The sequence below is a fragment of the Acanthochromis polyacanthus genome, chromosome 16 (assembly GCF_021347895.1).
Source record: "Acanthochromis polyacanthus isolate Apoly-LR-REF ecotype Palm Island chromosome 16, KAUST_Apoly_ChrSc, whole genome shotgun sequence".
Classification (NCBI taxonomy): Eukaryota; Metazoa; Chordata; class Actinopteri; family Pomacentridae; genus Acanthochromis; species Acanthochromis polyacanthus.
The window spans coordinates 10,095,558-10,108,006 of NC_067128.1; the positions used below are offsets into that span (position 1 = coordinate 10,095,558).

The window sequence follows — 12,449 nt, forward strand, 5'->3', positions numbered from 1 at the left end:
AAATACTGAAGTCATACCTCTAAAAAAAAAACTGTACAGAGATGGAAGCATTTGTGTGCTACTGACAAAAAGCTGTAATCTACTCTATACTTTCACTATGAACTGTTTACAGTGAGAACACTGGAGCTGCAGCCATTATAGAAGATCCTCATCGTAAAACCCTCCAGCACATTGATGCTGGAGAGTGTGACCAAGACCAAGCATGTCTTGGTAAAAAGTTCTGATTTTAATTTACAGAAATGAATTAATAAATACCTACAAATAAAGAAAAAGCACCCAGTGTAAACACTTCTACAATGGCTACATCTGATTCACATCACAGCTACAGTACAGTGACCTACAAAGCATGCATCCCTCTGTGCAGCATTAGCTGAGCTGATGCTTAACCCTCTGAACCCTGAGCAGTTTCTGGACTGTCTTTTTTTTGTTGTTTTGTTTGCTCCTATCACATTTTCAATCCCTTTGGGCTAATTTTTACAGCAATATCAAGTATGCAGTATGACACAGTTAGAATGACATAGATCATAAAAAAACTACAAAATTAAAGTAATTTTTTTGATTATTTAAAAAAAAAATACAATCAACATGCTTAATATTTTTAAAAGTGCCCACAAGTGTCAAGTGCCAATACTGGGGAAAAAAAATGTATTAACTTAAAATTCATAATCACATTTTTACAGTCTCTGCAAACTTGTCATTTTTCTCTCTACTCTGCACATCACCTGCAAAAAGATGTTTCACTATGTTGAATGTATCTTCCAACAACTTGCTCCTCTGCATACCAATTTGGAGCCATGCTGCATTTATTTTCTTGCATAAATATAATTTATTTTGCTTCTAAATCTCTCTAATTTGTTTTCACACTTGTCTCCTCTCAGCTTTGTGTAAACACTGCCTGTAGTTCAGCTGAAATCATGAATTTTTGTCGTGTGACTGTTGGAGAACATTGAACCAGTCGTGGCTTTTCAGTTGCAGCCAGGACTGAAGAATTTTTTGCTTTTTACGGAATCTGTTTAGTGCAAATGGTTTATTTTGTGCATATTTTTTTTTAAATAAGACATGTAGAATAAAGTCATTGTGAAATATTGTAATTTTAGGCACAGATTTGGTTAATTTCCACAGTGGAGCTGCATATCATACGTGATTTGTTCAAAAATCATCTGAAAGTTAAAAAATTTGCAGATCTTTTCTATTTTTGCAGTTTCTGGATGTAATAAATGGTGAAGATAACATGCCTTTCAAACTCCCCGGCGGTTTATCGGTTTACAGGGTTAAGCATCATTCGCCCTGTAATGAGCATCATGCAGGCACATGGCATAGCGTTAGTGTCATGCAGTGCTTGCACTGAATTCAGGAGGGGATGCCTGGACTAGCGAAAAGCACTGAAAGCGTTGCACGTTCAAAGAATTAGCATTCATTCAGCCATTCAAACACCACAAGCCCGTTAGCATAGAGGCTAATCATAAGGACAGTTCATGGAGCCTCTAGAAAGACAAGATGGCGACAGGTTCAGGTACCTTCTTCAGCCTTTTTTGAGTTATACTTTTGTTTGTATCTATCTGGAACAGAGAGGACACAAGAGCAAACAAATAACAGAAAGACAGAACAAGACACAATATGAGGATGAGATTCTGTTTGAGGCTCAGTCTATCCACAGCAGCAGTTCATTCCTGGAGGATTCTGTCCGTAAGTGCATGCTAGTCAGATCTGAGTAACAGCAAACTCTCTCTTCATGCCGCAGAGGAACTCTCAGGAACAGACAGAGATCATTGAAAAATAAGAGGAAATCTATCTTCTTTCTTTGCACTTTTCTGCTCTTTCAGGAAACATTCATTAATGTGGAAAGCACGGACTAATGGCACAGGATGGAAAATGATGTACAGAGAAACAACGTTTCTGTTCTCTTACTGTCACAGATGTAAGGTTTGTCCTGGTCGTCGATGTTAACAGGTTCTGTCCTTCTGCGACTCGATCCTCTGCTCTGAAAGGAAACACAGCAAACATCAGGGCTGCAAATAAAGATTATTTTCACTCTCAGTTAATCAGTTAGCGAAATAAAAAGTTCATTTTTTTGTTTTGTTCACAACCCAAAGATACTGAGTTTACTGCCATAGAGGACCAGAGAAAGTTTTAGAAACATTTAAAAAGCCAGAAATTCACACTTGATTTCTTAAAAATTACTCAAATCAATTAATTAATTAGTTAGCAACTATTTTATTTTTTTTCATTTTTTTTAGTTAGCAACTATTTTAATAATTGACAGCTAATTAATTGTTGCAGCTTTAATGAACTAATGAATGAACTCATGCAAACTGCAACATCCAAGCAAATTTACATCTATCAAAGTATTTGCACTTCATAGTTGTCATATTTGTGCATATTCATCATTGTACATGCTTTAAACTTTTATTCTATAGTAACAATCTACGCATATGTATAATAACACATAATAAAATGCCAGATCAGAATACTTTTTAGTGCTGTGACATCGATAGGGCTGCAACTAATGATCATTTTTTATTCTAAGTAAATGTTCTGATCATTTTCTTGATTATTTGCTTTGTTGTTTGATCTGTAACACGTTGGAAAATTGTGAAAAATGTCTTGTTTTTTTTCCACAACCTGAAATATTCGGGTTATTGTCACAGAAATGGAAAGAAACCAGAAAATATTCACATTCAAAAAGCTGCAATTAAAGAATTTGGACTTAAGACACAATCAGAAACTAATAGCACAAGAAAACTGCCAGTATACTACAAATCATTGCATACACTGTACCCCAATATACGAATATATTTACTACATGAAGCACTACTAAACCTCTGTTAATATTATCAAAAAGGCATGAAAAGGAAAAAAAGAAATATCTTATCTCAAGGTCAATTTACTGTTTTTGATCAATCAATTGTGAAAACAGTTGCTGAATAATTTCATAGCTGAAAACTCATCAATTAACCCATGCATTTTTGCAGCTCTAACACACACATGATCACATATTTCATGTAACATCTAAATGTTCCAACAAACAGTATAATAAAAGCTAACTTGCTAAATGACAACGTGAACTATACTTACAGCATCTCAGCATGTTGATGTTGTTGTGTATCTAATTTCAGGCTACAGAGATCTTAATGTGGTTGAGTCTTAGTGATTTTCTTGCTGCTACATACACATTCTATTATTGAGTCTTATTAAACACACACATATAAACTCAGTGTTTCTGTCTCTGACACTCACTTTTCCTCTGTTTCTGTTCTTTCTCTTTGGAGTATCCAGTTCAAAGTCTTCATCATCCTGGAAACCGTCTCCATTTTCTTCAGCTTCCAGAACTCTCTGCAGTAAAACAGAGATTTTGAAAGAAAGGAGGTTGGATGGAGGTAACAACAAGCATGGAGAGGTTAGAAGGGAGGAGTCTGATGTAATCTTAATTATAACATTTTAGTGACATTAAGGACAGGAGAAGTGGACAAAGTCGAGGTACATCATCGTCAGCATCAACAGCAGGGAAATGAAGGATCTGTCTCAAAGATCATATTTTTTGATATAATCTGAATAACAAATTTACAATCACATATTTGCATATTAGAATATTTTCTCTTTTGCAATGCGTCTGAGTCGGCACACTAAACATGACCAGAGTCCACACCAGCAGCCCTGCTCTTTAAATTAAATACATTCAATACAATCTTTCTACCTCCTAAAAGGAAAAAAAACTGAGACATTCACAAAGTGTGTGACGCAGGACAGGTTGGTTCTTTATGTGAAATAGAGTTTTGGTTGAAAATACAATGAAGCTGCTCTATTTTAGAGGATCAGTGAAGGCGGATCATTGTTTATCCTGAGGATAAGGGGAGTGGACAGGATGTTAAGACAACACCTGTAGTCCTTAACTTGTCATTTTCAGTGTGTGTGCAGGTTGCTGCTCTGAGGTTTTTGTTGTTTCTTGTATCAAGAGGAATTTTAAAGAAGGCAACATGCAGACAAACAGAAGAAGAGAGCCGCCTGAAATAAGTCGACTGACACCTGCAGCCTCCATCCACAACCTGATGCCTGATTAGGATCATGTCTGAATAAATACCTGTATTTCCAGCAGAGTCTCCTCCTCCTTGCTGAGGCTGTTCTTCTTCTCCAGCAGACTGTCGTTCCTCAGCAGGGCCTCCAGCGCCGTGGCCTCCCCTGGTGGACCTTCACGCTTCGGGGCCAGTTCAGCTTCTGGAGACACAAAACAGAAAGAGAAGAGCACTTGATGCGACTCGTATCTGTGGATGCACGTCGTAGGCAAAATGTGCCACAACTTTTGTGTTTCTGATCACAGTTTTCCTCACAACACACTGTTGTAAAGTTGTTGTTCATCCTGCAGTCAGTCAGAAGATTCTTCAAAGCAAAGATGCGCATGATGAGTTTATGTTGTGAGAGTTTCATGAGGATTGTGTTGTGAGGAGTGTGTTCTTCCCACTACACGAGACCTAAAGCGTGTAAGAAAACTTATTCTTGTAGCATTTTAGTTTGAGCAGTTGAACTTATGGCTGATATTCCACCAGCAGTTCGCTGTTTGTGGTTTCTTGTGTTCTGTTCGGGCTGCTGATAAGATGAAATGATGCAAGACATCAACAAATATGAAGAAATAAGCTGGACAAGCTGAGCAAAAGTTCATGTATTACAGTGAAACACTACAGGCTAAAATACACGTTCAGTTTTGAGATGCCTTCTTGCAAATTAGTGAAGAGAAAACATAAGAAATACACAGTTTGGACATTTATGTATTATGTTTATGTATCAGTGTAGAAAAAACATAAAACAATGAATATAAATCTTTAACTGGAGAAGTTTCGTGCTGAGATCTATAAGTTCAAACAGCGGATTCTATTAAAAATGTATGCAATTCTACAACACATATCTTCAAAGGTCACTTTTTTCTTTTACTCCGAGTCATAAAACTCCACTTGAACAGCTTCTACATACAACAAACTTTCCAGATTTCTGCATTCTGAAGGTTTATACAAATAGATTTGTTTATATATCATTCACAGCCCCACTTACAGAACATTTTTTCCTTGAAAAGGTAGTGTAAAGTTATTTTTTTCAGGCTGAGTGCCGTATTATTTTTTTCTGTACAGAGTCAAAAAAGGGGAAACCCACAATCCCCTCAGTAAAAACCTTTGATTCAACATGAAGGAACAATTTTTAAGGTTGTTTCATTAAATGTTTAGATTTTTGTTATGAGAATTAATGCAAATGATCATGTAAGATAAGATACTACTAATTTATCCATTTAAACAGAGAGATTTTTTGAAAAATCATTGTCTTATTGCAAATAATCAACTGGTGAAGCATTGCTTTAATGACCTATATAATATTATTAACTCTTTTCTTGATCCAGTTTAGCATAATGGCAGTGATGATAAATAATGGCAGTAAAAGTGTAAATTTCTCCGTCTAATAAGAAAGATTAAATTTAATCTGTTTAGATTAAATAGAATGTTGTGACTAGCTGAGCTCAGCTGTTAAAATTCTGGTTCTGTTATAAAACAAAAAAGACCTGAAGCATGAAACCACTTTGGGTGGGGTTTCTGCTTAGAGTAAAATTTCGAAGACATGCACATGTCATTTATTTGCTGTAGAACTACAAAGCAGAGAAAAAGAATGCAGTGATTTTTCTCATGCTTCAGCTATATTGATGTAAGGGTAGTATTATAAAGAAATCCAGTCTCAGAAAGTTTTATTTCAGATGAACAATCTGGAAGTTTAACATGATTTCAAAGCAAAAGCAGCATCTGCCTATCAGCATCATTGTAGACGTGATAAAGGGAGTTTTGATGCCGCTGTTTACGCAGATATAACATCAATATAAACTACGATAATCCAGGTGTATGGAGGAAAGGAAATTAACTAAACATGACAAAAACATCGCTTTAAAACTCAATTCTTTTTCTTTCCTGTATATCTGACTTCATCTATTTCATCTTTCTCCCTCAGTTCATTTCCGCTGAGATGAACTCGCTATAGCGCGACTCTCCGTCCTCCTCTTTGAACTCTAATACCGGGATGAAACCAGAATAAAGCAGCGACGTGATGAAGACGAGCACCGAGGCTGTAAGACTCTTATTGAATACAGAGCTGCAGTACAACTCTGTCTCTCATTTCTTTGTGTTTCTGTTAACTTTGTAGCTACACAACAGCTTGCATTAATGTTTCTAAGTTATTAAAACTTCCAGTGAAATTATGTCCAACTTTAAATTGTATTGAGTTTGTATTGGGGAAATAACGTCTCCCCAACAATCAGACATCTTTAATTACCACTTCCTTAAAAATAGGCGGAACAAACAAGTTTTTAATTTGACTGCTCATAAATATAAAGTTTTTTTTCCACATATAACTTGTAATAAATTCTTAGGGTCGTATCTAATTTGTTATGAACACAAGCTTTAAAGTTGATTGCTTTTAAAAAAAGATTCATTTTTTTAAGGAAAATTCCAATTTTAAGTGTCATACCTATTTTTTTAAGATCACAAGTTTTTAAGTTGGAAAAAAATAAATTACAGTTGTAGGCTTTGCTTTTCTGTGTAGCAGCTTTTAAGAAATGTGTTAATCCAACAATAAAATCCTGAGGCAGTTAACTTTCTGTTTTATTTTGAAAGGCATTTGTATATTTGAACAAAGGCACCATATTCCCTTAAAATGTCTTTGCATCATATTTGTTTAACCTACAAGTCCTCTAACACACAATCATAATCGCCTAGTTTTTTTTAAGGCATTTTAAGAACGTAAAAGCCAATTTTATTAAATTAGTATGATTCGATTTTAAATCCACTTGCATGGAAATACAAGTTTAAATTGCTCACAATGTTGAATTGATGGACTTATTAACATTATTTTATCAACAAAATCATCAAAATACTCAACAAAATTCTGTTTGTAAGTCATTTTTTTCTTCTAAACATTGCATTTAATTAACTTGTGAGAATATGTACTCTGAATTACTTTTTCAGAATGAGAGTTTTGCCCAGTATTGGGCTCAATTTTATACTATTTGTAGCTTTACAGTGTGTCCCAGGTCTCCCTCAAAAAGGTGATTTTAATCTCACAGGACTTCTTGGTTGAATAAAGGTTGAAAGACTAAATAAACACAGGGCTCATATGAATAAATGTTTATGCTGCACATGCTCACACAAATCGTGTTGATCTGAATCCTTTGCCAGCCTGAAGGGAGTGTCAGTAGTTCTAGTTTCCTCATCGCCTGCTCAGCCAGTAAAAACACTCTCGTCATGTCTTTGTTTGCTACGGAAAAAAGTCTTCAAAAGTTTGAAAACCCAACCCTGGTGTTGTCATAGCTATATCTGCCCTGTGACCTTTTTCTCTTCTCCAAAATGAAATCCAAGTTGATTCAGTTTAGGAGATTCAGCTCATCACAGATAGCGTTTGACGTGTTAACATCTATGGTCAGTATTTTCAAATCTGTTTCTTGTGAATGCTGCAACTTCCTAAAACCCACTAAGATCAGATCAAAAAACAGCATGAATGACTGTAGAAAGGTGAATCTTAAACCTGAGGTGTGGAACATTTGTCTCCCTCCGTCTCCCTCTTCTGGCAGAGACAGTAATTACGTAAACATCATTGTGAGCTCACGGTGTTTACACTTTTGATCGCTTTCGTTTTTCAGACTATAATCCTTCTTTCTTTATTGTGTGCAACATCAGAAACTTTTCTTGGATGCTTCTATGATGTTTCCTCCACCATGCTTGCAGCTGCTACTCCATCTCTGTCACTGCTGTTGCTTCTCTCTTTAGGTCTGGAAAACCAATCATTCCTACATGGCTATGGATTTTTAAAGAAATCACAAAATTTAACCATTTTTCAGTGCCAGAAACTTTAAAAAAAATGTAAAAAATTCACATCATTATAAACTTTTCGATGGTCGTTGCACCTTGGACTAGAATTTAAGAGCCTTTATTCTACACATATTGTCTTTAAAAATTGTAAAAAAAAAATAAAAAAATAATTATTTGATTTAACCACATTCTGCAAAAAACTAAAATTTTGCACTCTATGGCACAACCACAAAACCATTCATGGCTCACTTGCAACCAACAGTCACGTGAACAAAATTCTGTGCATTTTCAGCTGAACTGCAGGCAGTGTTTTCACAGAGCAGAGAGGAGGAAAGAATGGAAGCCAATTCAAAGTGTAAGCAGAGAAATATCTTTTTTTATGTAGATGCACATTTCTTTCAGTGACGGTAACACTGTGGGAACCTCCTAAACTTTTTGCGAGTTGATTTTTTCTATTTTTTAACTAAATAAAAGAAATTAAACTTCAGTTTTCCTTTTTTTTAATGATTTATGTCTCACTCCTTCGTCACGGTTGTTGTTTCCATAGAGCTGCAGGACTTTATATTGCAGAAAAAAATGAGTCCACATGAGGAAATGTGAGTTTGTGTGAACCTGTTTTGCTTGAATGTAATTTATATGTAAAAGTCCTGCACTCTAGCTTAAAATCCATGCCTATTTCTTTTTAAACATCTCAAAATTAATATTAAAAAGATACCTCAAAAAGATACCTCACAAAATGCAGTGTGTTCGTGTTTTTGCCACAACCTTCTTCATATTTAACAGAAGTCACTGAGGTGAAAAACAAAAAGCAAAGCATAGACAAAAACAAGGACTTCAGTCGTTGTTTCAGTAACTCTGTGACACACTCTAAGTGTTTCTGCACAAACCTTTCAGTTCAGGAAGCATTAAATAAACATAAAGTTTCTGCAAAAGCCCAAGAGGGGAGAATTCACATTCCTGCGTCGTGTCATGATAGATATCTGGGCCAAACTGCACAATTGGATGTCTGGAAAACAGAACTGAGGACTTCTACTGTTTCACTCTGAGCTACAAAGCCTGCACAGTCCTTGTTAACTAAAGTGTGTCGCTAGTTTTCGTTTCTCTTTGTGCATTTTGGACAGTTGCAGCTCTGGGGAGTTTCTCTTGCTTTTTTTTGCAGAAAACTCCTGAGTATTATATTGCATCTGGAAGACAGCGAAGGGTGAAACAATGGCAGTAGCAACGTAGAAACAAAGACGTGCCTTTATTTGTGGCCCTTATCAGGTTGCCGGGACATTCCAGCGCTAAAATCCCCCATAACACACGTACTGTATGCATGCGTGGATGCACACGCATGTAGACAAAAAAAGCTCGTAAGACTCACTTACATTGTAATGCCTCATGGACAAATTATTATAGAGGCCCAGTCAGGGTGCTTCTGCGCTGCGACGGGCAGCGAGAGTCATGTGTGGGGGTGTTTGTGTGCAGAACAGTGAGAGGAGGCATTGATTCAAGTTAGAGAATGAACCTGGAGACCTGGAGACGGACTAACCAGAGCCAGATGGTCAGATAGGGAGCTTTATGTGTGTGCAGCTATGCAAAAAGCAAGAAAAAGTGGGTTTAAAGCAAACGAAAAAAGCATGATTTGGATGTATGAGTGCATGTTTACCTAGTCGGAGCTCACACAGGCGGAGCTGAGGATCCAGAGGAGGGTGGAGTCGCCTCTTCTTTCTCCAGCAGCGAGCGGGGTAGGTATACATCTGTCCTGCTGCCTGGCCTGTATATGTATGTAAACACATGCAGGGGAGACACGGGCACACAGGAAGAATTTTAACAACCACTGGCAAGCTCAACATTTTAACAAACCTCACATTGAGTCCCCACAGAAATGCACACAGAGGCCCGGCCTTGTTTCCCCGACACTTAATATGTCCTGATGTCAGTGCTGCTCTGGCTGGGCTCCATTTATTCGAACAAATCCTGCTCTTATGCTCAGATTCCACCCATCACCCAAGACCTTGTTGTGCATGTTAGACCCCCAACCAAAAAAAAAAAAAAAATTGTATAAGAATATCTATCTGGGTTTAATCATATTCTGCTATTAGCCTGGTGGAAGATGGAGGGAGGGGACTGATGTCTGCATGAGCAAGAAGAGAAGAAACCCAGCGAGGGAGGGGGAGGGATAAACCCAGAATAAATGCATATAATGTGACTTAGGTCTGCCACAAAGTATAGGGTGTGTCCTGCAGGGCTTTGCATACAAGATGGAGAGCAGGCTATTTGTGTCCGGCGCTCAGTAAAGAGCAGATTGTTCCCTTTGGCTGTGCAGACAAACCAGATGTGCATAATGCGTTCTGACTGCTCGTTTCAGGATAAATCAGCAAGTGGGAGCTCATAAAATATACAAAAAGAGGGGCTGAATTGCTTTTTTATTGAGGGAGGGGATCTGTTAAGTTAATGCATGCAACATTTTGTGGAAAACGCCAGATGACATGATCGATAGCAGTCCAGCGACAGCAGCAGCTTAGCTTAGCTTAGCATAGCGGCTGGAAGAAGAGGGAAACCATTAGCCTGCTCTGTTCAAAGGTCGAAAATTCAGTTGACCACAACTTTTAAAGCTAAATATTAACATGTTACATCTCACGGTGACCTCCTGAAATCCCAAGAAACTCATGGCCAAAACAATTGTCAAGAAAAACACTGTTTCGGGGAGAAAAATAGTCTCCTGCAAATCTAGAAACTCATATTTCTACACTTCTACACATGTGTAAGAGTAAGTATTTCAAGGGCTTATGTTATTCTAAGCTAACAACATGACATAGATATCTTTTACGTTTGTGAATATTTTTTAAATTTTGCGCCTATATTCAGTGTATGGTTTAAGGATTTGTATTTGCAAAAAAGTCCATTATATTGGTATATATCATATGTCAGTGAATGTATCATCTGTCTGTGGACATACAGTTCCAATTTGGTGAGTTTATGATCATTATTCCCAGAAATGCACGTGAGAAGTAGAATACAATTTTTATTTTTTTTTAACCAGTTTTTGGTTTAGGGGAAGATCCAGATATCATCCAGATAAACAACTTTTTTAAAGTTATTTTTTGGCCTTTATTATAGGGCACAATAGAGGGAGAGACAGGAAATGTGGGGAGAAAAGCCAGGGAAAAAATGCAGTAAACAGCCATGGATCAGCCTCGACCCCAGAACCGCTGTGCTGGGGACTATAGCCCCTGTTTATGGGGCACCTACTTAACCTGTTGAGCTACAGGTGGCCACCAAATAAATAATTTTTGCAGTAAAATATTTCAATGCAACCATCCATTTTATAAAATAGACATAATCAAGAATATTAAAATTGTAGCAGTGCTTTGGGAGACCTTGGGTGGAGATATTTCAGCTTTCCTCATACTAGATGTTTTCCTGTTCCTTATGTAGAACTTACAGGTGAGATGTGTAACTTGAGTCAAGAAGCAAAAATCAAACAGCAGATGTCTTAAAATACACTTTGTCAGTAAAATCAGGAATGATTAGGTTTCGCAGTGCGTCTCACCTGGCTGTCGGTGGCGTTTCTCCATCCAGATGTAGCAGTTGTTCTGAGCCACGCCGGTCTGAGAGTCCAGAAAAGGCATCCGGACGCTGCGTTCGGCACACAGTCGGGCATTGTAGTTCCGACAGTGTTCGATGGCCTCCTTGTAGAACTGATCGCCGAGCCTTATCACAGAAAAGTTGCAGTTTCATGGACAGTATTTTATTTTTTTGACATGAGCTAAGGGGTTCTGTCTATTGTGAGGCGTCTAATCTGCTTTAAGTATAACAGAAGAAGAACTTTATTTCCAACTTTATTGATAAAATTTTATTCAGAAGAAGAAAAAGACAAAGATGGACCCACACGGGAATTGACAAGTCTGCAACAAACAATTATTTCCATCGTTGGTTTTGTATCAACCATTTTCACAATTAATCAATAAGGTATTTGATCTCTAAAATGTCAGAAAACAGTGAAAAATGTCCAACAAGGAGAAAATAACATCCTCAAATGTCTTGTTTCTTTGATAAGACACTAAGGTCAGAGATTTAAGATTCTTAAGAAAATGATTCAATATAATCAATAAGTTAATTCTAAAAATAGTTGTTGATTTATCCATACATTCATTCAAACATCCAGATTAACCAATTGGTCATTTAGTCCATAACGTGTCACAAAATAGCGAAAATTTACAAAAAGATCATGTCCTAAAATGTTGTTTTATTCACAATATTCACATTTAAGAAGCAGATATTAGAGATTTTAGTCATTTTTAAAAACTAAATAGTTAAAAATGTCGCTCACTGTTTCCTCGAAGGTCTTCTTTGGTCAAAAATTCAAAGATATTGCGTTTATTGACATATAAGCAGAAAGGCAACTGAAAACACTCACATTTAAGAAGCTGTACTCTGAATACTTTATTCAAACCAATTATTTTCTTTACCGAGTCTCCACCAAATAGTTTGTTGGAGGATGCGGGTATCGATCCCGCTACCTCTCGCACACAAAGCAAGTGCTCTACCATTTGAGCTAATCCCCTTCTGTAGAGGGTGTCAAATTATCAAAAATGTTGGCAGCTCATTTCGTAGTTGATTACTAAAGATTAATCC

At 36.9% G+C, this 12,449-nt stretch overlaps 1 protein-coding gene across 4 annotated transcripts in view; it reads right to left on the reverse strand.

The window, feature by feature from the left end:
• dpf3 (double PHD fingers 3) overlaps nt 1–12,449 on the reverse strand; it is a 38,670-nt gene that overhangs the window by 12,421 nt on the left and 13,800 nt on the right. For 2 of the 4 annotated variants that reach the window (XR_002595544.2, XM_022190442.2), the window contains exons 2-7: nt 11,365–11,525; nt 9,478–9,585; nt 4,079–4,212; nt 3,238–3,333; nt 1,909–1,981; nt 1,518–1,559 (exon numbers count right to left, since the gene is read on the reverse strand). Coding sequence is in view for 2 of the 4 variants with exons in the window: in XM_022190442.2 (XP_022046134.1) it covers nt 1,518–1,559; nt 1,909–1,981; nt 3,238–3,333; nt 4,079–4,212; nt 9,478–9,585; nt 11,365–11,525 (614 nt within the window). In the remaining 2 variants the exon portion in view is untranslated. The remainder of the gene's footprint in view (nt 1–1,517; nt 1,560–1,908; nt 1,982–3,237; nt 3,334–4,078; nt 4,213–9,477; nt 9,586–11,364; nt 11,526–12,449) is intronic. The other 2 variants (XR_002595545.2, XM_022190443.2) reach the window with 1 other exon arrangement.